Source organism: Orcinus orca, chromosome X (assembly GCF_937001465.1).
Source record: "Orcinus orca chromosome X, mOrcOrc1.1, whole genome shotgun sequence".
Lineage (NCBI taxonomy): Eukaryota > Metazoa > Chordata > Mammalia > Artiodactyla > Delphinidae > Orcinus > Orcinus orca.
The window spans coordinates 94,396,148-94,421,417 of NC_064580.1; the positions used below are offsets into that span (position 1 = coordinate 94,396,148).

At 41.2% G+C, this 25,270-nt stretch overlaps 1 protein-coding gene across 10 annotated transcripts in view; it reads left to right on the top strand.

The window, feature by feature from the left end:
* Positions 1–25,270, top strand: part of MID2 (midline 2) — a 111,082-nt gene that overhangs the window by 13,204 nt on the left and 72,608 nt on the right. For 7 of the 10 annotated variants that reach the window (XM_033408845.2, XM_033408843.2, XM_049704356.1 and 4 more), the window contains 2 exons: positions 763–1,478; positions 17,115–17,210. In XM_033408845.2, coding sequence (XP_033264736.1) covers positions 819–1,478; positions 17,115–17,210 — 756 coding nt within the window. In that variant the 5' untranslated portion in view covers positions 763–818. Of the gene's footprint in view, positions 1–255; positions 488–762; positions 1,479–17,114; positions 17,211–25,270 lie in introns of those variants that run through there. The other 3 variants (XM_033408844.2, XM_033408842.2, XM_049704358.1) reach the window with 3 other exon arrangements.

The window sequence follows — 25,270 nt, forward strand, 5'->3', positions numbered from 1 at the left end:
TTCAAAAGCAAAAGATGCCTTTCTCTTTCCTATAAATAAGATTAACACTTTAAACCAACAAAATATATTTTATACTTTTTATATTTTAATATTTTTCCTATTTGTCTCTAGTAACTCAGTTTACTAGAAATAGGATGGAACAGAAATTTCCATGTGTGGTAACAGGAAGTAATTCAAGTTCACACATCTGAAGAACTTATTATCCTGTGCTGAGAACTACATTTTTCTAAAGCTCTCTCTTCTCTTTTTATGCAGGCTCTGAGAATGGGATCATTTCAAGAACTAGAGAGTTAGTTTCAAATATGGCCTTGTTTTCCTTCCACTAGATGTGAAATAGGAGCAGCCTCTGTATTTTAACTGGAAGTAAAATAGAGAACAATATTGGAGAATGGAGACTGAGAATTTGGCAGGGCCTCAGGTGCATCATAGTCCAGGACAAGAGATGTCAGTGGAGAGGGTGTGTGAGAGACTGATCCGCACCAGTGTGGTGAGTTGGAACAGGAATGTGAGTCAGTAAACCGGGATTCAGAGATGGCCTCTAGTTTCTGTTTATTAGTGCAGGAAAATAAACCCACGCATTTGTCAAAAACAAGGTTTAAAGGGGGAGAATGGCTTTTTGATTAATTCCCAGCTCACTTTCTTATTGCTCCAGCATCCCTGGGGAATCCAGCCTGTAAAACCTCCATTGGTTAGTGTGTAATTATGCTACATCCACGTTTCCTTTGGAAATGCTTAATGACTCTTGCTTCGTGTTCCTTGCAGGTGAAAGCCCAGCCTCTGCGGTTCTTAATGCCTCAGCAGGATTATTTTCACTAAAGATGGAAACACTGGAGTCTGAATTGACCTGTCCAATCTGCCTAGAGTTGTTTGAAGACCCCCTTCTGCTCCCTTGTGCTCACAGCCTCTGCTTCAGCTGTGCCCATCGCATCTTGGTCTCGAGCTGCAGCTCTGGTGAATCCGTTGAACCCATTACTGCTTTCCAGTGTCCTACGTGCAGGTATGTTATCTCACTGAACCACCGGGGCCTGGACGGCCTCAAGAGGAATGTGACTCTGCAGAACATTATTGACCGCTTCCAGAAGGCTTCCGTCAGTGGACCCAATTCCCCAAGTGAGAGTCGCCGGGAGAGGACTTACAGGCCCAGCAGCGCCATGTCTAGTGAGCGAATTGCTTGCCAGTTTTGTGAGCAGGACCCGCCAAGGGATGCAGTGAAAACATGCATCACCTGCGAGGTCTCCTACTGTGACCGTTGCCTGCGGGCCACGCACCCCAATAAGAAACCTTTCACCAGCCACCGCCTGGTGGAACCAGTGCCGGACACACATCTTCGAGGGATCACCTGCCTGGACCATGAGAATGAGAAAGTGAACATGTATTGTGTATCTGATGACCAATTGATCTGTGCCTTATGCAAACTGGTGGGGCGTCACCGAGACCATCAGGTCGCGTCCCTGAATGATCGGTTTGAGAAGCTCAAGGTAAGGGATCTGGGAGATAGCCCTTACACGACTTTGTCTCTTTATACACAGTTATACAGTTAGCAAGTTCCTTAATAAACCAGGTCACTTTTTCTATATGACAAGTGAATTAACTCCAAATTCTTCTCGTGACAAATAGCCTCCTCGCCTGCAGGCTCTCACTGGAACCTGTTTCATCTGTTGCACAAACCTGTTTGCGTTCGTTCACCTCTGGCCAGTTCTGGGGGAATTAGCCTATGGCTCATACTAATAGTACGGCCAGAGAAACAGCAGCCTCTCTCCTCTGACAGTGATATATTGTACCCTATATATCTTTGCCGTGATCTTTCTACCTCTTCTTTTAAGTATGTGAGTACCCGTGTAGGTGTATTACAATTAGCATATGTGCTGATTTGCATATATATGCGTATAGCTATGGGAAGGTTGGGTGTGTCTCCGGTATGTGTGGGTGGAGGTGTCTGAGTGTATCTATGTAGGTGAGAGGTTTTTGTGGAGGACAGTAGTGTATGTGTTTGCACACTCAGTACACTAAATAAGCAAAGTTTTGGTACTGGCCACTACAAATTGCCACTAAGCCCTTAAGAGGGGGCTAATTCTAAACCTGCCTTAAAAAACAGAGCAAAACAAAACAAACAGCCAAAAAAGGGACTTCAGTGTACCACGAAGTTAGGAGGGATAATCAAATACCTGAACTAAAAATTTAAACTGAAGGCAATAAATATTTAATCCAGTATCATATTTTGTGCCAGTGTTGGTTTTGAAGTGCTTGTTTGCAGTCTCTGCCTGGGAAGTTCCTGTTCGGTTGCCAGAGTTTTCTGAAGTTGTTGTGCCAGCATAGTATTTATATGCAAGTCTAAGTGCCTATTTTTTTTAAAGCACTACTACCTCACGTTGATGTTAACAAATGTCAGATCCAGCAAAATTGTTTTAGTCCCATTGCCTGTCTGCTACGTGGCTTGATTTCTCTTAAGAAGCTACTTAACAGAAATTCCAGAAAAATAAAATGTTTAACTGAATAATAAGATTACCACTCCAAAATCAGGCCTAGATATATAAGCCAAGCTGGAAGGAAGACCCAGATGGGATGGAAGGAAGGCAATAAAAGAGTGGAGATCTTCCTCTTGCCATGCTATGGAAAAGTCATTGTAACATATGTAAAAATTATGATGTTGGTGAGGGTAGTAATACTCAGAATAGGATACATTTTCCCTTCTGTAATTTATTGAAAACAATATTGAGAGTGACATTGACAATGGTTTGTGCTGTTTTTGATTTTTTATTTACATTTAATATTTATAAATTTGTACAAAGTTTAATGTTTGTTGATTTCACTAAGGGTGATATTCTCATTCATATCAAGACTGCAGAGAGCAACAATCTCAGTGGCTGCAATTCTTTTTTTTTCTCATTTTTAATTTTTATTTATTTATTTCTTTAACATCTTTATTGGAGTATAATTGCTTTACAATGGTGTGTTAGTTTCTGCTTTTTAACGAAGTGAATCAGCTATACATATACATATATCCCCATATCTCATCCCTCTTGCGTCTCCCTCCTACCCTCCCTATCCCACCCCTCTAGGTGGTCACAAAGCACCGAGCTGGTCTCCCTGTGCTATGCAGCTGCTTCCCACTAGCTATCTATTTTACATTTGGTAGTGTATATATGTCCATGCCACTCTCTCACTTCATCCCAGCTTACCCTTCCCCCTCCCTGTGTCCTCAAGTCCGTTCTCTACATCTGCATCTTGATTCCTGTCCTGCCCCTAGGTTCTTCATAACCATTTTTTTTTAGATTCCATATATATGTGTTAGCATACAGTATTTGTTTTTCTCTTTCTGACTTACTTCAGTCTGTATGACAGACTCTAGGTCCATCCATCTCACTACAAACAACTCAGTTTCATCTCTTTTTATGGCTGAGTAATATTCCACTGTATATATGTGCCACATCTTCTTTATGCATTCATCTGTCAATGGACACTTAGGTTGCTTCCATGTCTTGGCTATTGTAAATAGAGCTGCAGTGAACATTGTGGTACATGACTCTTTTTGAATTATGGTTTTCTCACAGTATATGCCCAGTAGTGGGATTGCTGGGTCATATGATAGTTCTATTTTTAGATTTTAAGGAACCTCCATACTGTTCTCCATAGTTGCTGTATCAATTTACATTCCTACCAACAGTGCAAGAGGGTTCCCTTTTCTCCACAACCTCTCCAGCATTTGTTTGTAGATTTTTTGATGATGGCCATTCTGACTGGTGTGAGGTGATACCTCATTGTAGCTTTGATTTGCATTTCTCTAATGATTAGTGATGTTGAGCATTCTTTCATGTGTTTGTTGGCAATCTGTATATCTTCTTTGGAGAAATGTCTATTTAGGTCTCTGCCCATTTTTGGATTGGGTTGTTTGTTTTTTTTTATATTGAGCTGCATGAGCTGCTTATATATTTTGGAGATTAATCCTTTGTCAGTTGCTTCATCTGCAAATATTTTCTCCCATTCTGAGGGTTGTCTTTTGGTCTTGTTTATGGTTTCCTTTGCTGTGCCAAAGCTTTGAAGTTTCATTAGGTCCCATTTGTTTATTTTTGTTTTTATTTCCATTTCTCTAGGAGGTGGGTCAAAAAGGACCTTGCTGTGATTTATGTCATGGAGTTCTCTTCCTATGTTTTCCTCTAAGAGTTTTATAGTGTCCGGCCTTACATTTAGGTCTTTAATCCATTTGGAGTTTATTTTTGTGTATGGTGTTAGGGAGTGTTCTAATCTCATACTTTTAAATGTACCTGTCCAGTTTTCCCAGCACCACTTATTGAAGAGCCTGTCTTTTCTCCATTGTATATCCTTGCCTCCTTTGTCATAGATTAGTTGTCCCTAGGTGTGTGGGTTTATCTCTGGGCTTTCCATCCTGTTCCATTGATCTATATTTCTGTTTTTGTGCCAGTACCATATTGTCTTCATTACTGTAGCTTTGTAGTATAGTCTGAAATCCAGGAGCCTGATTCCTCCAGCTCCATTTTTCTTTCTCAAGATCGCTTTGGCTATTCAGGGTCTTTTGTGTATCCATACAAATTGTGAAATTTTTTGTTCTAGTTCTGTGAAAAATGCCATTGGTAGTTTGATAGGGATTGCATTGAATCTGTAGATTGCTTTGGGTAGTATAGTCATTTTCACAATGTTGATTCTTCCAATCCAAGAACATGGCATATCTCTCCATCTGTTTGTGTCATCTTTGATTTCTTACATCAGTGTCTTATAGTTTTCTGAGTGCAGGTCTTTTACCTCCTTAGGTAGGTTTATTCCTAGGTATTTTATTCTTTTTGTTGCAATCGTAAAATGGGAGTGTTTCCTTAATTTCTCTTTCAGATTTTTCACCATTAGTGTATAGGAATGCCAGAGATTTCTGTGCATTAATTTTGTATCCTGCTACTTTACCAAATTCATTGATTAGCTGTAGTAGTTTTCTGGTAGAGTCTTTAGGATTCTCTATGTATAGTATCATGTCATCTAGTGGCTGCAATTCTTAGACTCCTAAGATGGTAGGCCTTGGACTTGGTCTAGTTGAAGCCCTACACCTTAAAGTGGTATAAATGGAGGCTTTGAGAGGTTAAGCAATTTGGTCAAAGTCCCAGAACTGGAACTGGAACTCAGCTTCTAGAGCTGAGTTGAATTAAGTACCTTTCTATTGCAGCCTGCTGTCACTTTGTTTTGGACCTAAATTTTCCCTATGAAATGTGATTTGAAACTTACTTTTATGCTCCAGCAACTGCACATTTCATGGGTCACAGATAAACGGTTAACAGAGTCAAGGAAAAGACATAGTATAAACTTAGAGTTTTTTAATGGCAAGAGTTGGGGGCGGGGTGCAGGAAGAGTGGGGGACATGGAGAGGTAGAACAATCTCTTGCCAAATATTTGCAGGTGTTGGAACTATAATAAGGCATTGGCCTTGAGAAATATTCCAAACAGAAAAATCTGTATCCATATGTACTGTTGAGATAACAAAAGACTGGATAGAATAAGCCTGTATCTACAGAGCACCAGCTTTTTGAAAACATCCGAAAACATGAAAACATTGGATGATTGATTAGATATTTGGCATCGTGCAGCTATAGTCCTTGTCTCCAGGGATAGATGGAACACAAAAGTATTTTACCAAAAGATCCTTTACTCTGTAACTAATCAGTAATTTTTGGAGAAAGAGAGGCCAAGTTTTGAATCGTTCCCCTTTAAGTTTTTAGGAAATGTGCAGAAAATTCAGATTATAAATTAAGTGGAAACTTCTTTGCTCATTTTTGGACGGAGAGTGGAAACATATGAATCATTCCCAACCGTGTGGTTTGTTATGTTGTCTGAAACATCTTGGGCTTTGAGGGGGGAGAGGGAGGTGCTGCTTGTGTGAGAGGGGGATGGAGTGGGGTAGGAGTCACTTTGGTTTGGTGCCAAGTATAAAAGGATATTAGTTCTCCACATTAAGCAGAGAGGAAGTCTGACTTTTAGTGTCACATATCCTCACTTCTTTGAGTTAATTTTAATTTAGGAAAGCATTTAGGATTATCCCCTTAATCTGCTTGATTCTTCCCCAAGGAGAAAGGAGAAAGCCAGCTGTCAGAAGCTATAGGGGAGATGGCCTTGAGTATACTCCCCTGGCCCTGAGAGGAGCACGGGAGTCCTACAGGAGTAGGGAAAGGGCTTTGACTTTCTGGCCAGTGACTGATACAGTGTGTGTTTGTACTTTTTTGTTCTGGAGACTCGTTGTTGGCGTTTATAACTACACTTTTTTTTTTTTTTTACTAATCCCTGATTAGGATTAGTGGTCTCTAATATTTATTTGTTCAGTAAAGAATAAACAGATCATTACATTATAGATGAAAGGTCAGAATAACCAGAAGCCAGCCTGTCATCTTAACATGTACTCAAAATGGACTAGAGGGTTTGGGATACCTAGTATAGTTTATTATCCTTAGTTAATAGTCCAGTTTACCTAAATATCCTTCAGAAGGCTACCAGTGGTTCTTCAATTTGAAAGAATAATTGTGTTTATGACAGTTATTACAGTTGTAAGGCCTATCAGAGTAACCATTTTCTCTATCACTTTTCATTTACTACTCCCAATATATATCTTAGTTCATGATCTGTGTTGCGTTTCTAGTGCTTCACATTTTAGAGTTTTCATTGTCACATGACTTCCTCCCCTTAGAAAAGACTGATATTATTGTATTAATAAATGTGGCTTTATAAAAGAGGTCAAATTTGGGTGACTCTCTATTGGTGACAGATCTCAACTCAGTATTCCAAGTTCTGTACAACTTGGTTCTCATGCTTGCCCAGCTGTCTTTTCTTCCTGCCACTCTCAAACATGTTACCTTCACCTGTCCAGTCTAACCTAACTGTCTGCTAAACATACTACTCTCTTTCCTGACTCTTAACTTTCACTCATACTGTTCTCTTGGCCTGCTTAGGAATCCTACCTATTCTTTAGTGCTCAATTAAAATCCCACAAGGCCGCTCCAACATACCCCAGTTTTACCATAAATTCTTTGGGGGCCAGGCACAATGTCTTTTATTTCTCCAATGTCTTCCTTAGTGTCTAGCACACATAGTATATGCTCAAGAAATCCAAGTGAATTAAATCTTTGTAATGGATTTGCAGTAAGTATACCAGCATCTATAACTTGTTTCCATACTCATAAGATATAAAGCTGTCTTACCATTATGAATACCTTAGAAGTCTGGGGAGAAAAATCTCCTGTGAGCTACTGATAATGTTCAAAACCACAGTGTTAGCAAAAGTACGACATGTCCTTAATTTTAGGTGCCTATCCATTTTGATTGCTGGATTTTCCAACTGCCTAACCCCATGGTGACATCTGTATAAATCAGATGTGATTATTGTAATTCTCTTTGAGAGTGATGGCTTCACATTTCCATGCCCACAGCCTGCCAAAAATATAGCTGATGAAAACCAGGGGGAATAGAGGAATTTCCTGAAAGGAATAAACAAGTACATTTTCTTTATCTCATTACATTTCCACAAATTAATTACCACAAATAATTCTTTTTTTTAAGATATTGGAAATGTCTGTTTCTTTTTTTAAAAATATTTCTTTCTTTCTTTCTTTCTTTATTTGGCTGCATTGGATCTTAGTTGCGACACGTGCGATCTCACTGTGGCATGCAGGATCTTTCATTGCTGCGTGCCGGCTCTTCCTTGTGGTGCGTGGGCTCTTCATTGTGGCGTGTAGGCTTCTCTAGTTGTGGCGCGCAGGCTCTAGAGCACACGGGCTCAGTAGTTGTGGCTCGGGCTTAGTTGCCCCGCGACATGTGGGATCTTAGTTCCCCAACCAGGGATTGAACCCATGTCCCCTGCATTGGCAGGTGGATTCTTTTTTTTTTTTTTTTTTTTTTTTTTGCAGTACGCGGGCCTCTCACTGCTGTGGCCACTCCCGTTGCGGAGCACAGGCTCCGGACGCGCAGGCTCAGCGGCCATGGCTTACGGGCCCAGCCGCTCCGCGGCATGTGGGGTCTTCCCGGCCTGGGGCACGAACCCGTGTCCTCTGCATCGGCAGGCGGACTCTCAACCACTGTGCCACCAGGGAAGCCCGGCAGGTGGATTCTTAATCCCTGGACCACCAGGGAAGTCCTACAAATAATTTTTAAATGTAGTTACATTTACCTATCAGGAGTCTTGTTGTTATAAAATATAACCTGGTATTAGAGTAAGCTTTTTGTTATGGGAAAGTAAAATACACACACCACACACACAAAGAGAGACTGAGACAGAGAGAGCTAAAGATTGCCAAAGAGAAGGGAGATATGAAACTTGGAGAATATTCAAAGGAAAACCACAACGAGAGTCAAAAGGTTGGAAAATATGATATTCTAGAATTTTATCATAGTTGGTCACTTGTCCTTCTTCCTACTCAGTCACTCTATCATGTACCCACCCATTCTCACTCAGCCACCACCCTTCTCCCAGTTGTTTGTCTACTCACCCACTCCTGTCTGCCAAAGCAGATACCCTCTCAACTTATCTACCAATGGACATTTGACTGTTTCTGAACCAGTATGAATATGAGTATAAGAGAAGGAAGGAGAAATATCTTTATGAGAGACTGGGTTGAGAGGGCATATTTGCATACATCTGTATGTGCCATTATATACGAGTGTGTGTATTTCTGCATGGGTGAGTGGCTGAGAATTTAATCTGTGTGTGTCTATGTGTATCTATAAATGTGTGTCACTGTGTGTGAGGAGGAGAGAGTGCCTGTGTTAGTCTTCTGTGGGCTTATCTGTGGATAACTTGGGTGTGAGGGGGCCATGAGTGTAGGGCAAGTTTTCTGTGGTCACCCTAGGGAGAGTTAGGACTTCAGGAGAACCTATCCTGAGACTAGGGATCTCCCTAATAAATGAGCCTCATGATGAGACAAATCTTCAGTGGAGGCCAGGGTGGGTTACCATAGCTGAGGGAACAGAAAAAGTTGTTTCTCACTTTCACTCACTTAGGTACTGAATCACAGTAGCTAAATATAAGAGCAAAGCATTTGTGTCTAGATTTGGACTCTCTAAGGTATGGTGGTGGACATGTGTGCATGGGGTGGGTGTAATATCTGTCATGGGGTTTTTCAGCAAAACCAGCCTTCAGCTCAACAATCGTAAAATCATTCTTGCTTGTAGATCTTGCTTCTCTGTGGTCTCTTAATTGTCCAAGACTTGCTCCCCGTTACTTATAATATGTATAAATCTGTACATGTTTTGTATGTGTGTGAGAGGGTAAAAAATGCATATTATTCCATTTCTACTCGAACTGTGTGCTAAGACTCATTTGAACCCCCCTTTCCCCCCTCCAATAATTATATTGATTCTCTGGCTCTACTCTCACATAGTATTAACAGGACTCTGTGTTGGAAGATGTTTTCTATTGTTTCTTAGGTTTGAGAGCAAGTTTAGCTAGTGGATACTCCAACTGCCTGTGATCTTATCTTTCTGTTTTTCTTTTATTTCTTTTGTCCCAAGTCTCCTCCTCATCAACATCTGAAAGAGCTAACAATCATCAGTCTGAGAACAGCTTACAAAACACTGACTCAGAGATTGTTCTTGGGTGGATGAAAATCCTGTCTGTTATTATTGGGCAAGAGAACATGTTACAGAAATATAATATAGGTGAAGAAAGATTAAGGAAACAAGAATTATTGAACCCAAAGAAGTGAGGTTTAAAGGGGAAAATGTGATAATGACACTCAAGTTCATAAAGGGTTGATATAATGAGGTACTCTCTTGTTCTTTATCTCCCCTGAAGATGGACCAGACAAGAAGTTAAACTGTAGCCCCAGGGTGTTAGGCCAGGGGCTCATTCATTCATTTAAAAAACAATTAATGAACATGCACTTTGTTTATTAAACACTTAAATTGTTCAAGTCATTGTAGTAGGAGCTGGGGACACAGGAACTAAGGCACAGTGCCCGCCTTACTGAGCTCAAAGCTCAGTAAGGGAGATAGGTAAGAACATCTTCGAATTCAGTATGGTAAGTGCCATGGCAGAGGTTTGCACAGGGTTCTCTGAAGCACAGAGGAAGGGTCAGTGAAAGGAAGTCATTGGGCTCAAAAGCAGGGAATCATAAATGAATTCATTGGAGAAGAGGGCCAACTGGAGAGAGACTGTGAAGAAAGAATTGACAGGACTTGGAGAACGACTGTAGTGGTTATAGATGATGGAGAGAAAGAATTAAAAAATGATTTTTGAGGAGGAGATGTCTTGAAGAATGGTGGTATCGGTTACAGAAATAGAGAAATTAGGAAGGGACTAGCAGTTTTGGGTGATGACTTCAGACGAGTCTGGAGGTGCCAAGCACTAGAAAAGGGGTTGCAGTTCCAGTGAAAAAGACAGCACATCCCAACCCTGGTGGAGGTGTCAGCGTAGTGTGCAGAGGCAGACGAGTGAGGACACAGTTACAAGACAGTGTGGTGAGTCCTGTGGCAGTGGAGGCACGGGGCGTGTGTGTGTGTGTGTGTGTGTGTGTGAGAGAGAGAGAGAGAGAGAGAGAGAGCTCATAGGAGGGGCATCAGAAGAGACTTTGGGTGGCGTTAGAGACTTTAGGTGTCCCTCCTAGTTGGGGGACAGGGATGGGGTCAGGGACAGGGAGTGTTCTAGTCCAGAGAAAATAGTTTGTTCAAATATCTGGTGGAGATAGAGCATGGGGCACTCTCAGAACTGAAAGGGCAAGTGTTCCAGAAGGGGTTGAAATTCAGGCCTTTGTGGTGGCCGAAGGATCAGGGCAAGAGACATAGGTTTGAGGGTCTTTAGCGTGGAGGTAGAGCCAGGCAGTAGGGAGCTGAATGAAGGCTGAGGAGTGAGCCTTGCAGCACACTCCTGGTCTAGAAGGTAGACAGAGAGGAAGGGCAAGTGAAGGAGAAAGGGGAGGATGTGTATGAGAGGCAGGAACCGAAGAGGAACCGTGCAAGTGGAATACAGTATGGAGGCCTCCGGGAAAGTAGAGTGGTTTCAGCTCAATATTATCAAAATGAACACTGGATTTAGGTTTTTAGTATAGGTTTTCTTTTCGAAGGTCCAAATAATAATTTATACATTTAAGCTAGAGATTTAACCATGCTATGCAACTGAACAGAGGGAAAAGAAAAGAATGTGGGATTGTTTGTGTAACATTTCTGATAAGGGGACTGGGAGAGGGTGTGTCTTTGCTGGATGATTTCAGAACCTTCTGAGAAGAGGAGGGCTGGCCACCTGTTTCACCTGGCTTGAAGACCAGTCTGGTGATCCCCAGCAAACCTCAGGTAGAGTAGACCTCATACCTCCAGTATGTCACCTGCATCTCATTCTGGGACATAGCCCGTGTCTATACAACAGCGAATAAATGTTTGGGGAAAGAATAAACTCAGGCATAAGGGTGTGGGCTTCAGTTTGTGGACCAGATGGTGTGTTCTGCTGTTGAAAGGCCATATGTAATTGATACATAAAGTGACAGACTGAAGCAAAAGCAAAGTAAGTATTTTAAGACAAGCAGTTAAAAAAAGAAGGCAGAATGTGACCCCAAAAGTGTGCTAAGATTTTGACTGCTGGCTTTTGGAAGAGCTGGGAACATCAGTGAATAGACAAGATGTCAAAAAAGAGCTTATTAAAGAATAGTAACGGGGTCACTGGATCCGAGTATTTTTAAAGATGAAGTTGTCTTCTATCAATTGGGGAGGCTCGGGTTTGGGGTGGGTTGGCCCTTCTTCCCTTCACTTCTTTTCGAAACCTTCAAGGTTCAATTCCCACATCAAAACAGTTGGGATCTTGTCTAGTTTTAGATAATGTTCGCCTTGTACCTTGTAGAAAGTAAGAGAGAATATAGGCATTCAATGGCAATAAAACATGTTTCAATAGAACAAACAGAAAAGCTCTGACCCCTTTTTAGGCTTCAAGACTCGCTGTGTCAGGTAGGTGTATGTAAGTGTGCTCATACATGTGTGAATGCATGTGCCTTCCCGGAGCATGACATATGAAGAACACAGTCAAGTGTGTGCCATAAGGGGACTCTCTGGCTTCAGTGAAGAGCTGGTGTTTGGACATGTAGCTAGTTTTCTTCAGGGAGCCAATGAGAAAGTTATCTGAAATAACCTGTGTCTAAAGAAGTGGAAAAAAAAAACCCAGCAATTATTTGAGAGTGTTAGTGAAGCCATTTCTTTTTATGGGAAGCTGTCTGGAAGAAAAATAGCCTGTGCCTAGCTTTCTCAGAAATAGCAAAACATTTTCCTCTTTGGGGAGGGTATAACAGAACACAAACAGGCCAAGTCTATATGACACAAATGAAGTGGAACTTGGATAAAAATGGAATCAGTGTAGACTGCCAATTTAGCTAACTTGGGCCTTTTAAAATCTCAATTATGCAAATCAGCCAAATCTTCCCCTCACTTTGTGCTGTTTAGACACATGTACAGTTTTGTGAGAGCTCTAACAATGTAGCCACCTGGAGGTGTGGAGGGTCTCACAGTTTCATAGCTGAAATGGCTTCTCTAACCTTCACACAGGGAAGCACAGGAGGGCCCAGAGCTAACCTCCTGCAGCAGGAAATGGGAGCTTCATCCTGCTCTCCCTGCCAGCCTCCTGTCCAGTTTCCTCCCGGCAGATATCTCCATTCCAATCTCCCCTGCCACTTGGGCTCTCTTGTTGTCACAGTTCAAGTGTTCTGAGAAAGCTGCACTAACTAGGCTTGGGCAGAAGGAGCCTGGCTCAGTCACTAAGTGGACTGCATGAGGAAAGAACACAGCAAACCGGTTCTTCACAACCAAGCAACCACAACAACAACACAACAAAGAGACGTGTTTAGTTTTACATAAAATTTTGCGCGCGCGCGCACACACACACACACACACACACACACACACACACACCCTTTTTGTTTACTTAGTCTGCGTATAGACATGATAATTACTTGGCCAAGTCAATGAAATTCATACCTAGAGTGGCCCAGAATTTCTAGTTCGAAATGATTCGTCAGGGCTAAGCATGATAAGGAAGGGTGAGGAAATCAACTGCATAATTGCTTCAATTCTCTGCTTCCCTTTGCATATGTTGATTATTGAGAATCAATTCCAGCTTGAGAGGAGGCTTTAATTCCTGGTAAATGAATAGGAAGTGAGTAAGTAAATGTTCGGTGTTTCCCTCAAATTATGTCTCGTAATGTAAGAAAACAGTGGCAAAAAGCCATCAACAGATGGTGTTTTCATTAGCCAAAGATTTATTTTTCAAAGCCTTTTCATATTAATGAAGTAAAGATGAAATTAGAGTCATCTTGTCAGTTCTAGTTCTGGATTGCTAAAATGTGCTGGCATTCTGCAAATTGCTAGGGGGCCAGAGCAAAATAACCATTTGCCATAATGTTGTGATGGAGACCCAAGGTCCGTAGTCTAACCAGACCCCAAATTATGTGTTCAGCCCTAATTTTTGTTTTCAGTGGCTTTACAGAAGCTGTGAGTCTCAGTTGTGGGCCACAAATGAGGAACACACAGCAGGGATCTTAGTCCTGCTCTGCATTATGAATTATTTATAAGATATCAGTTTCCTGACAAGTGTTGCAACAGGTTGCATACACTTGTTAGAAAACATTCTCCCCTTGGAATCCCATGTTTGAAAGAAAACACATTACAGTTGAAACACAGATTTCTTACACTGTATCTGCTCTGAGTTCCTCAATCTACATTATATTTACCTAATATGTCCATAAACTCATTTGTGAGACATGGAATTTCTACTGATCTAGGAATCTGGACCACTCTGCGGGAAGAAATCACAAACTGATTGGGCCCGTTACACATGCCCACTCTCTAACTTGAGCTGGACCTTTTCATCAAACTACAGCTCCATCATATTCACCTTACGTTCGAATTTTTGAAGAGGAGTCCACACTTGTAGCCTCCACATCGTCACTATTTACATACTCACTAACCCTGTACAGTTTGGCATTTGCTTCCAAAACTCTACTGAAACTCCTTTCCCAAAGGTCACCAGTGACCTCTAATTACCAAATCCAGCTGCCTTTACTCAGGCCTCGTATTTCTTGCGCTCTCTGCATATCTGAGAGTGACAAATCCTTTCTTGAAACCTGTTTCTCTCGATTATCCTCTTAGCTTGGCCTAGATCTGCATTACCAACTGCTTTGCATATTGCACTCTCCTCCTAACCAGTGCCCCTGCCCCCAGGCTCTCCTGTCTTAGTCTGCCCCACATAGGTTGATCTCATAAATGCAGCCCTGATTATGTCATAATCTTGCTCAAAAAAACCTACAACCAAGATGACTCTACCCAGCAAGGATCTCATTCAGATTTGATGGAGAAATTAAAACCTTTACAGACAAGCAAAAGCTGAGAGAGTTCAGCACCACCAAACCAGCTTTACAACAAATGCTAAAGGATCTTCTCTAGGCAGGAAACACAAGAGAAGGAAAAGACCTATAATAACAAACCCAAAACAATGAAGAAAATGGGAACAGGAACATACATATCGATAATTACCTTAAATGTAAATGGATTAAATGCTCCCACCAAAAGACACAGACTGGCTAAATGGATACAAAAACAAGACCCATATATATGCTGTCTACAAGAGATGCACTTCAGACCTAGAGACACATACAGACTGAAAGTAAGGGGATGGAATGGAAAAAGATATTCCATGCAAATGGAAACCAAAAGAAAGCTGGAGTAGCAATTCTCGTATCAGACAAAGTAGACTTTAAAATAAAGACTATTAGAAGAGACAAAGAAGGACACTACATAATGATCAAGGGATCGATCCAAAAGCCTTTGGTAAACCCCTACTGCTTTCAAAAATAGGTACAGACTCCTCACCTAGACATTTAAGACCTTCATAACAGGGCCTCTGTCTCCATTTCCAGCCTGTGCCCCTCTATTTTCTTGTACCCTCTGTTCTAGTCAAACTCACCTCTGTTCCCTGGATGTGTCCTATGCTTTATTCCCTTTTACTTTTGCTCATGCTACTCCCTGTGCCTGGAACGCCCTGCCTGCCTCCATCTCTGTCTATTAAAATCCTGCTTATCCTTCAAGACCCAGCATAATTTCACCTTCTCTTTATCTCTGAAGTCAAAGCACCTTGAATAGAGTAGGTGCTCAATACCTTTTGTATTAAGTAGAAATGAAATACCTTTTGTATTAAATCTCCAAACTTCCATTTCTTTTTTTCCCCCTGACATCTACTTAGCTTAGAACTCATGTCCAAATCAACAATTGTGGCCCTTTGTTTTTCCTTTTTCTCTCCTTTTTTCCTTGCTGAGGAGAAGACCACAGATTGAGATGGTGGTGGGGTTAAAGAAGGCCAGGGGAGACACTGTATCCAAGCCAAGAAAAATGGAATAAATGGTGAAAAAATCACTCCCATGGGCATAAAGCCAAAGAAACCAAGTGAGATCTGGCCAGAAGCAGAGATTAAGCTGATTCTCATAATCCAGATTGAGAACAAGTGAGATCAGACTGCCTGTCCTAGAAATACATATATCTGTGGGAATACGCCTCTGGGATGGATTCATGGGACAGTGCCAAGGGTACTAAGGAGCCACAGCTACCTAGCGGAGAAGAAAGGGGCCAACACGAGTCCTCTCTCCTTCTTCCCACTATCCCTTGCCCCCTCTCCCCCCCGCCCGCCCCGCCCAAAGCATGCACTTTGAACAGCTATGAACCATAGGAACCATGGAGACAGCAATGAAGCAATGAACACAACCAAGGGAAGGAATGCTGTGCTAGCAGGATAAGGACCAGGAAGTTGGGGTATTCCATTTGGAACAGACTTTGTGGGGATGTCGGGATGGTGAGTGAGAGAGGAGTGGATATTGGGGCAGGTCCTGGAAGAAGCAGCCGTCAGAGCTGAAGACTTGGAAATGAGGAGGAATAAAAAAAGCCCATTACCAATCTAGAGTGAATAACATTCTATTTTGTTCACATGAGGAATGTAAGAGAGTAGCTTGCTCAACTGAAAATATGCGAGGAGGTCTTAGTACTGTTTTAACTTATGTTATAATAAACAGATTTGCAAAGCGCTGCTAATGTTTCCCTAAAAGGATCTATGTCCCAGTAAACAACAGTAAACAATGGATGTCCTGTCTTGATACATACAGCTAGGCTTTGCATTTCTGTAGGCTATTGCTTAGTGCCAAAGGAGGGAAGCTGTGAGATACAACGCTAGATTTTGATGAATTCCACACTGAAAATGCCATCTTTTTTTCTGAAGGAACCTACTGATAAATATAAAGTGTTATCAACAAAGACAAAAAAATCATGGAATACTGGGGCAAAGCTGTATCTGAAGACTAGAGACCTGGATTCCAGTCCTAGCTTTGCTACATACTAGTTATATGACTGTGCAAAACACTTTAAGCCCACTCTGCAGCTCAGTTCTCTCATCTGTAAAATGCTGACATCTCCTACTTCATAGACTGTCATAATTATTAAATGATATGTATGAAATTGCCTAGCATAGTGTCTGACAAGTAGTAATTGCTCAATAAATTATAGTTTTCTTAGTCAACTCATCTGTAAAAAAGAGAGAATAAAATCTGTTCTCCCTATGTCACAGGATTACTATGAGGGCAAAATGAGATATTGACTATGAAATACTTTTTTTTTTTTTTGGCGGTACACGGGCCTCTCAGTGTTGTGGCCTCTCCCGTTGCGGAGCACAGGCTCCGGACGCGCAGGCCCAGCGGCCATGGCTCACGGGCCCAGCCGCTCCGCGGCATGTGGGATCCTCCCGGACCGGGGCACAAACCCGTGTCCCCTGCATAGGCAGGCAGACTCTCAACCACTGCGCCACCAGGGAAGCCCCTATGAAGTACTTTTAAAAGTTAAAAAATATTATAGAAAACATAAAGTTGCTTTAATGTTATTAAATTCCTACATTCACAAAGTCATGAATGTCATTTTTTCCCCAATAATGACAGTCTGGAGCAAATGTACAGCATTATTACTTGCACCTAGAACAGTGCTTGGCCCATGTGCAACGAATCTTTGAAATATTTGTTTACTGACTGACTGATTTCCACGTGATACTGGGTCTCAAACTCATTGAACATTTCTTCTTTTTTCCCCTCTTCCCCGTTTCCCTCTGGCTTCATACTCTGCGATGGCAGCAAACTCTGGAGATGAACCTCACCAACCTGGTTAAGCGCAACAGTGAACTAGAAAATCAAATGGCCAAGCTAATACAGATCTGCCAGCAGGTTGAGGTATGTAACAGAAACATCTGTCATTCTTTTGAAGAACCTGGATCAGGCGATCCTTTTGGGGGGACTTGTTTTGTCAGAGTGTAGCTCGGACATTTGGAGTGAAGGGCTGAATGATCATTTTAAGAAGTCTCATTCCTTTAGGATGCCTGTTCCAAGAAAAGTGGCAGATAGCTATTGTTTAAAAAATAATAATAAGTGGTGGTGGTGGGTTGGAGAGACATCAGTCCCAGGGGCAATCCCTTCTCCTTTTCCAGTAGCAGGTGGTGTGAGAATCCAACATGAAGTGTGTTTCTTTCTTCATCAGACTGAACATCCTAGCTCTTTAAAAAGATTGCTAGGGAGTAAGGGAAGTTGTGAACCCTAGGTCCTCAGGGTAGAGCGAGGTTTGTTCAGTGCAATATTGTTTCTATAAGAATATCATCAGAACTGCTTCTCCTCTTCCTAACCTCTCCTCCCTTCTTCCCCACGCACCTTACCTGGTCCTCACTCGTCGCCTTTCCACTTATTCTTGTCATCAACAAATGGTATCTGTGTTAGAGTTATCTGTGAATTATCAAGTGTTGTACCATATGAGATTATCTACATCAGATCTCAGAACAGAGCCTACAAGAGGAGTCGACCTCTTCATAAGTGGACATAATAAAACAAAGATGTTATTTCTCTCTTTTTTGCAAGAGTGTGAAACTTCAGCCATAGCATTTGGTTTTGTGTTGCTTTTGTTGAAGAGGTGATGGTAGGTAGGGCTTAAAGTGTAAACAGGGTCGGGTAAAATATTATACAGGACTCCTCATGGGCAGTGGTTGGATAAAAATGTTTCTGTTTATAAACCTGATAGTCTAGTTCTAATCTTACTTGTATGACAGAAAATGTAATGGTTCAAGTTTATTTTATTTTAAGCAATAAAATAATTTTATTAAGATCTCATCTCTTAATACCTCCTGGGGAGTCCTATTTAAGAGAATGTGGAGAGTTTTCTTATAAGGCAAATAATCTTCTTATATAAGTAACCACTCCTGATTGTTTGAATATCTTAAAGTATTGGGTTTCTTAAAGTAGATTTTTGTTGTATGATGAGCATACCATAGCAATTTAATCCCTGCTGGGCACTCCATTTGTGGAAGAGACTGGTGCTATAGGTAGAGTACACAGGATACCAGTTAAACTCAGGTGTGAGATTATGGAATGGGGTGGGGAATTTAGGAAGAAGCATAAGGAATGGAAAGAAAGAATGCTGGAATGTAAGTTGGAAAGTTGGTTTCTGAACTTGACTCTGTCATTAACCGGTAGTATGAACTTGAGTAAGTCATCTAGCCTCTCAACTTCAGTGTCCTTACCTATAAAATGAGGGATTGAACTGAATACATGACCTTCAGTGTCACTTCCAGATTTCTCAAGTCGTGATTCTATGAATGGTTGCTTTCTTTATTCTTTTCTTTTTCTCTTCGTTCTCATCCTTTCCAAGAGGGGAGAAGCAAAACAAGGCATTTTAGAGTGGTTTTCAGCTATTCAGATTCCCTTTATGTTCTACTCTATCAAAGCTTCTGATTATGCTGTTAGATTACAGTATAAGAAACCCACACTGGTGAAGAGACAAGGAAGTATTGTGAGCAGGAGACAAGATAAGAAATCCCTTGGTTTAGAATTTACATGATTGAGGGTGGGGCAACATCTCATAGTGAATAAAATGTGGTTAGAAATTGTAATCATCACTTCCTCATTCTCATCAAAAAGTTATTTAAGTAGAGAGCAAGTTGTAGTCAAATTAGCAAAGTAAGCAGTTTATTTTCATTGCTTATTCACTTTAGCACCTCTCTAACATCTTATCATTCCACCCCCCTGCACCGCCCCCGCCCAGGGAGTTTATCACTCTGGCCAGCCTCACCCAAACATAGCCCTGTTCCAACCTTTCCCAGCCCATCGCACCAATCAAACCTTTATGATTCAGGGCCCTACTCTTTTCAAGTGGCAAGGAGCTAGTCTCATAAAACAGTGCATCATTGTGTTAGTGGAGGAGGACTCATCCTGGTCCTCTAGGTTATAGGTGATGTTTTCACAGTGCCTTTCTGAAGTTAGTATTCCTGCTTGAGCCTTCAGGAGATAACACTAGTGGTGCCAAATGTAAGCAAAGTAGGTGGGAAAAGTAGCCCCATGGCAACCAGCAAAGGAAGGGTTTAAGAGACTCCCTCAGGGATGCTTACTAATCCTCGGCCAATCGTCTGCTCTGGTACACAAAAGGTCACCTTTTATTAATACTTACTTATGCATAGCACTGTACCAGGTACAAAGAAAACAGCATAGACACAGTATTTACCCTCTGGGGGCTTACATGTTATACAAATCCACCCTGATGTGGATACACATGTGCAAGAAATACAGACAATGGAATTGAAATGTTAACTGAGAATTGGGAAAGAATCTTGAGATACTGCATTACATGTCAAGGGCGAGAGTGTATTTTGGGAGTTAACTTCATGGTCTTATTCAGTTTAGGATTCTGTCTTTGACAGGGGCCCTACAGGATGGTTTATGGAAGGCCATGGCTGTGCTCTATGACATCATCCCTTCTGAAAGGTTAGGGGTGTGCCCTAACTTCCCCATAATAATAGGGTGAATCCAGGGTACTTATTATGTTCGTTCAGCACAGAGCCTGTGTGTCCAGAAGGCTTCAAGACAAGCCCTGGGATTAGAAATGCAGTTAAAGAAGAGATTTGAGACTTCATAAATGCTTACAAATACTTTATAAAATGAAATAAATAGTAGGATACTTTCATGTAAGCCAGACATTAAGGGGTGGTTTGAATTTTTTTCATTTTATCTAATCCAGATTTGTCTATTGGGAATGACTATATTCACAGTGTAAACCAGGCATTTCACATCGGGCGGGGGTGGAGGATACCAGCTAAGGCACTTCTGAGAAAACTAGAATAGGCTATTTTCCTGCCAAACCTGTTCCCCTTCCTGATTGTCTGCAAATGTTTTTGTCACAGATTGACTTTTCATAAAAGAGCCATAAATACTGCCTCCCTCTCCTGGTTCTTTCTCCCTGTTCTCTATTCTCCTCAGAAAGTAAACAAAGCTGCAGTCTTCCTATTATTACAGAAACAGAGATTAGGATCACCACAGATTTGTTAGCTGAATTCTTTGGTAATGCAGCCTGTTAGAGTCACTGCCCAGCTTTCAGAATTCAGTGGATAGGCAGCTGGAAAATATTTTCTGTCGGGGCTGGAGAACATGGGAAGGAGGGAGAGGCAGGCCCAAGACTCCTTTAATCTGGTTAAGGAAGGGCATGCTCTGACCTTGCTACTCTGGCCACTTGATCTCTATATATAGTTCTTTGTCCGGTCTCATCAGGCATCCTTTGTTTACATTTCCAAAGGAAATCTCTGTTTAATGCATAGCCAAGGGAAAATGTATACCAACAGATGAATAGTTCCTCTTGGCTTCCAAGTCTGCATGGTTTTGTGAATAAATAAGCATTCCGGAAAATATTGAGGGGAAGAAAAATGGTTAAATACTTAGTAATCAGTCAGGCAACAACATTTCTTGAGCAAACGCGATGTACTCAGTGTGGTAGGTCATTTGGGGGTTACAAAAGAAACATATTTTTTTGATGACCTCCAGAAACTTTTATTAGTCTAGCTAGGGACAACCCAGTATCGAGAGAGAAAGAGGAGTATTTATAACACAGCGTGCAGTACAGGGAGCACAGATGAATGTAGTATAGCCCTTCTGTGTTTACTTTTTTAGTCTTCTTGTTAACTTTTAGGGCATGGAGCACATTAAAGCATTGTCCTGGCTATTTCGTGTGCCATCTGTTTTCCTCCCCTCCAGAACTGCTGCAGGACAAATGGGTTGGTCCATCCCAGAAGCTCCATGGGCAGATTGATTTCTTTCTGGCTCTTCTCAAGCCTTTTAAGGGGCTGGGTGGCATGGCTGTTTAGCATTAAGAGAATGAAAAAAGAAAGGAGATGAGCTGGAAGAGAGGGAAAGGCTTCCCTTAGTTTGGGGAATTTCAGCTTTTCATCTTGCCACCAGGGCTTTGCTCCGGTAACTTTCAGAAGTCTTAGAGCTCAAACCGTAGGTGGCTTGGAGTTCTCCCCTTTCTGCTCATGTTGCTCATTGAAATGGTATTTGGTTTGGGAAGAGCAAGACTCAATGTCTGACTACTTCTCCAAGCATAAAAATAAGTGTCTTAATAGAAATTAGTTAAAAAAACACACCACTATGGATGACTTCAGCAGATGATCCTGAAATGTTTCAGAGTGGTCGGGCTAGAAGCAATAATAGAATCTAAATCATTAAAGCACAAATATGTTTGTTGGAGGGCTCTTCTGCAAGCACGGAGGACATGGTAAAATGAAGGAATGATTAGACTGAAGTAAGTGTGATTAGGGAAAATTTAATGGATAAAATGCATTTTAGCCAAATGTTGCAGGAAGAAAAATAAATTCCTCCCTCTGCTGAGACAGAGAGCAGTGATATTAATGGAGGTGAAAATGAGCAAATTGTATGGGCAAAGTGGTACACTATGCACTAGGTATACACTGGGTATATAGAGATAAATAGCAAATGGTCCCTGACCTCAAGGAACTTGCTTAACAGGTAAAATGTCAAATATAATGTGAAGTGATGATTACTGTAATGAAGGTAAGTGCAAGATGACAAGCTAGCATAGAGAAAGAAACAACTAAGTCTGCCTGAGGGACTTAGGAAGGACTGCAAAATGGAAATAAAAATCAAATTGTCTTGAAATAAGAGTAGAATTTTGCCCAAAAAATGAGAAAAGGGAGCAAAGGGAACACCATGTGGGAACATAGAAGGGTAAACAGCATAGAGGTGTTCAGGAAATCACAGAAGTTTGGTTCAGCCAGAATGTGAGATGTGACATCATTGCAAGAGGTGAGTGTGGAGAAGTAGCTAGGGCCTGGATAGTGAAGGGCCTTGTATGCCATGCATAGGTGTTTGGACTTTGTCCTGAACACTCTAGGGACCCATGGAAGGATTTAAAGTAGGTGAATAACTGGATAAGGTCTTCATTTTAGGATTGCTCTGGCTGTAGTATGCAGGATGGAGCAAGGATCAGGGGTCAAAACTGAAGGTAAAGAGACCAGTTCGGTGGCTTTTCCTGATCCATGCAGAGATGAAAGCCCAACCTAAGGCAATGGCAGTAGGGCTAGGGAGCAGGGGATAAATTCAAAACACATTTGTAGTAGGTAGAATCAATATGACTTGGTGGTCAGTTAGATGCAGTGGGTAGAGAGATGAGAGAATAGTAGGGTGATCTATAGGTTTCTGGCTTGGGTAACTGAATGGACGTGTTTCCTTTAACTAGGTTAGGAAATAGATGGAGTTCTTTTTATTTTTTAAATTTTAACATTTTTTTTGAATTTTATTTTATTTTTTAATACAGCAGGTTCTTATTAGTTATCTATTTTATACATATTAGTGTATATAAGTCAATCCCAATCTTCCATTTCATCCCCCCCCACCCCACTGCTTCCCTCCCCCCTTGGTGTCCATACGTTTGTTCTCTACATCTGTGTCTCTATTTCGGCCTTGCAAACTGGTTCATCTGTACCATTTTTCTAGATTCCACATATATGCATTAATATACAATATTTGTTTTTCTCTTTCTGACTTACTTCACTCTGTATGACAGTATCCAAGTGAATCCACGTCTCTCTACAAACGACCCAATTTCGTTCCTTTTTATGGTTGAGTAATATTCCATGGTATATACATACCACATCTTCTTTATCCATTCATTTGTTGATGGGCATTTAGGTTGCTTCCATGTCCTGGCTATTGTAAATAGTGCTGCAATGAATACTGGGGTGCATGTGTCTTTTTGAATTATGGTTTTCTCTGGGTATATGCCCAGGACTGGGATTGCTGGGTCATATGGTAGTTCTGTTTTTAGTTTCTTAAGGAACCTCCATACTGTTCTCCACAGTGGCTGTATCACTTTACATTCCCACCAACAGTGCAAGAGGGTTCCCTTTTCTCCACACCCTCTCCAGCATTTGTTGTTTGTAGATTTTCTGATGATGCCCGTTCTGACTGGTGTGAGGTGATACCTCATTGTAGTTTTGATTTGTGTTTCTCTACTAATTAGTGATGTTGAGCAGCTTTTCATGTGCTTCTTGGCCATTTTTATGTCTTCTTTGGAGAAATGTCTATTTAGGTCTTCTGCCCATTTTTGGATTGGGTTGTTTGTTTCTTTAATATTGAGCTGCCTGAGCTCTTTATATATTTTGGAGACTAAGCCTTTGTCCGTCGATTCGTTTGCAAATATTTTCTCCCATTCTGAGGGTTGTCTTTTCATCTTGTTTATGGTTTCCTTTGCTGTGCAAAAGCTTTGAAGTTTCATTAGGTCCCATTTGTTTATTTGGGTTTTTATTTCCATTACTCTAGGAGGTGGATCAAAAAAGATCTTGCTGTGATTTATGTCAAAGAGTGTTCTTCCTATGTTTTCCTCTAAGAGTTTTATAGTGTCCGGTCTTACATTTAGGTCTCTAATCCATTTTGAGTTTATTTTTGTGTATGGTGTTAGGGAGTGTTCTAATTTCATTCTTTTACATGTAGCTGTCCAGTTTTCCCAGCACCACTTATTGAAGAGCCTGTCTTTTCTCCATTGTATATCCTTGCCTCCTTTGTCATAGATTAGTTGACCCTAGGTGTGTGGGTTTATCTCTGGGCTTTCTATCCTGTTCCATTGATCTGTATTTCTGGTTTTGTGCCAGTACCATATTGTCTTGATTACTCTAGCTTTGTAGTATAGTCTGAAGTCAGGGAGTCTGATTCCTCCAGCTCCGTTTTTTCCCCTCAAGATTCCTTTGGCCATTCGGGGTCTTTTGTGTCTCCATACAAATGTTAAGGTTTTTTGTTCTAGTTCTGTAAAAAATGCCATTGGTAATTTGATCGGGATTGCATTGAATCTGTAGATTGCTTTGGGTAGTATAGTCATTTTCACAATGTTGATTCTTCCAATCCAAGAACATGGTATATCTCTCCATCTCTTTGACTCCTTTCATCAGTGTCTTATAGTTTTCTGAGTACAGGTGTTTTACCTCTTTAGGTAGGTTTATTCCCAGGTATTTTATTCTTTTTGTTGCAATGGTGAATGAGATTGTTTCCTTAATTTCTCTTTCTGATCTTTCATTGTTAGTGTATAGGAATGCAAGAAATTTCTGTGCATTAATTTTGTATCATGCAACTTTACCAGATTCATTGATTAGCGCTTTTAGTTTTCTGGTGGCATCTTTAGGATTCTCTATGTATAGTATCATGTCATCTGCAAACAGTGACAGTTTTGCTTCTTCTTTTCTAATTTGTATACCTTTTATATCTTTTCCTTCTCTGGTTGCCATGGCTAGGACTTGCAAAACTATGGCGAATAATAGTGGTGAGAGTGGACATCCTTGTCTTGTTCCTGATCTTAGAGGAAATGCTTTCAGTTTTTCACCATTGAGAATGATGTTTGCTGTGGGTTTATCATGTATGGCCTTTATTATGTCGTATATGGCATAGGTCCCCTCTATGCCCACTTTCTGGAGAGTTTTTTATCATAAATACGTGTTTAATTTTGTCAAAAGGTTTTTCTGCATCTATTGAGATGATCATATGGTTTTTATTCTTCAGTTTGTTAATATGGTGTATCACATTGATTGATTTGTGTATATTGAAGAATCCTTGCATCCCTGGGATAAGTCCCACTTGATCGTGGTGTATGATCCTTTTAATGTGTTGTTGGATTCTGTTTGCTAGTATTTTGTTGAGGATTTTTTTTTTTCAGTACGTGGGCCTCTCACTGTTGTGGCCTCTCCCATTGTGGAGCACAGGCTACGGACGTGCAGGCTCAGCGGCCTTGGCTCACGGGCCCAGCCGCTCTGCGGCACGCGGGATCTTCCCAGACCGGGGCACGAACCCATGTCCCCTGCATCAGCAGGCGGACTCTCAACCACTGTGCCACCAGGGAAGCCCTTTGTTGAGGATTTTTGCATCTATATCTATCAGTGATATTGGTGTGTAATCTTCTTTTTTTGTAGTATCTTTGTCTG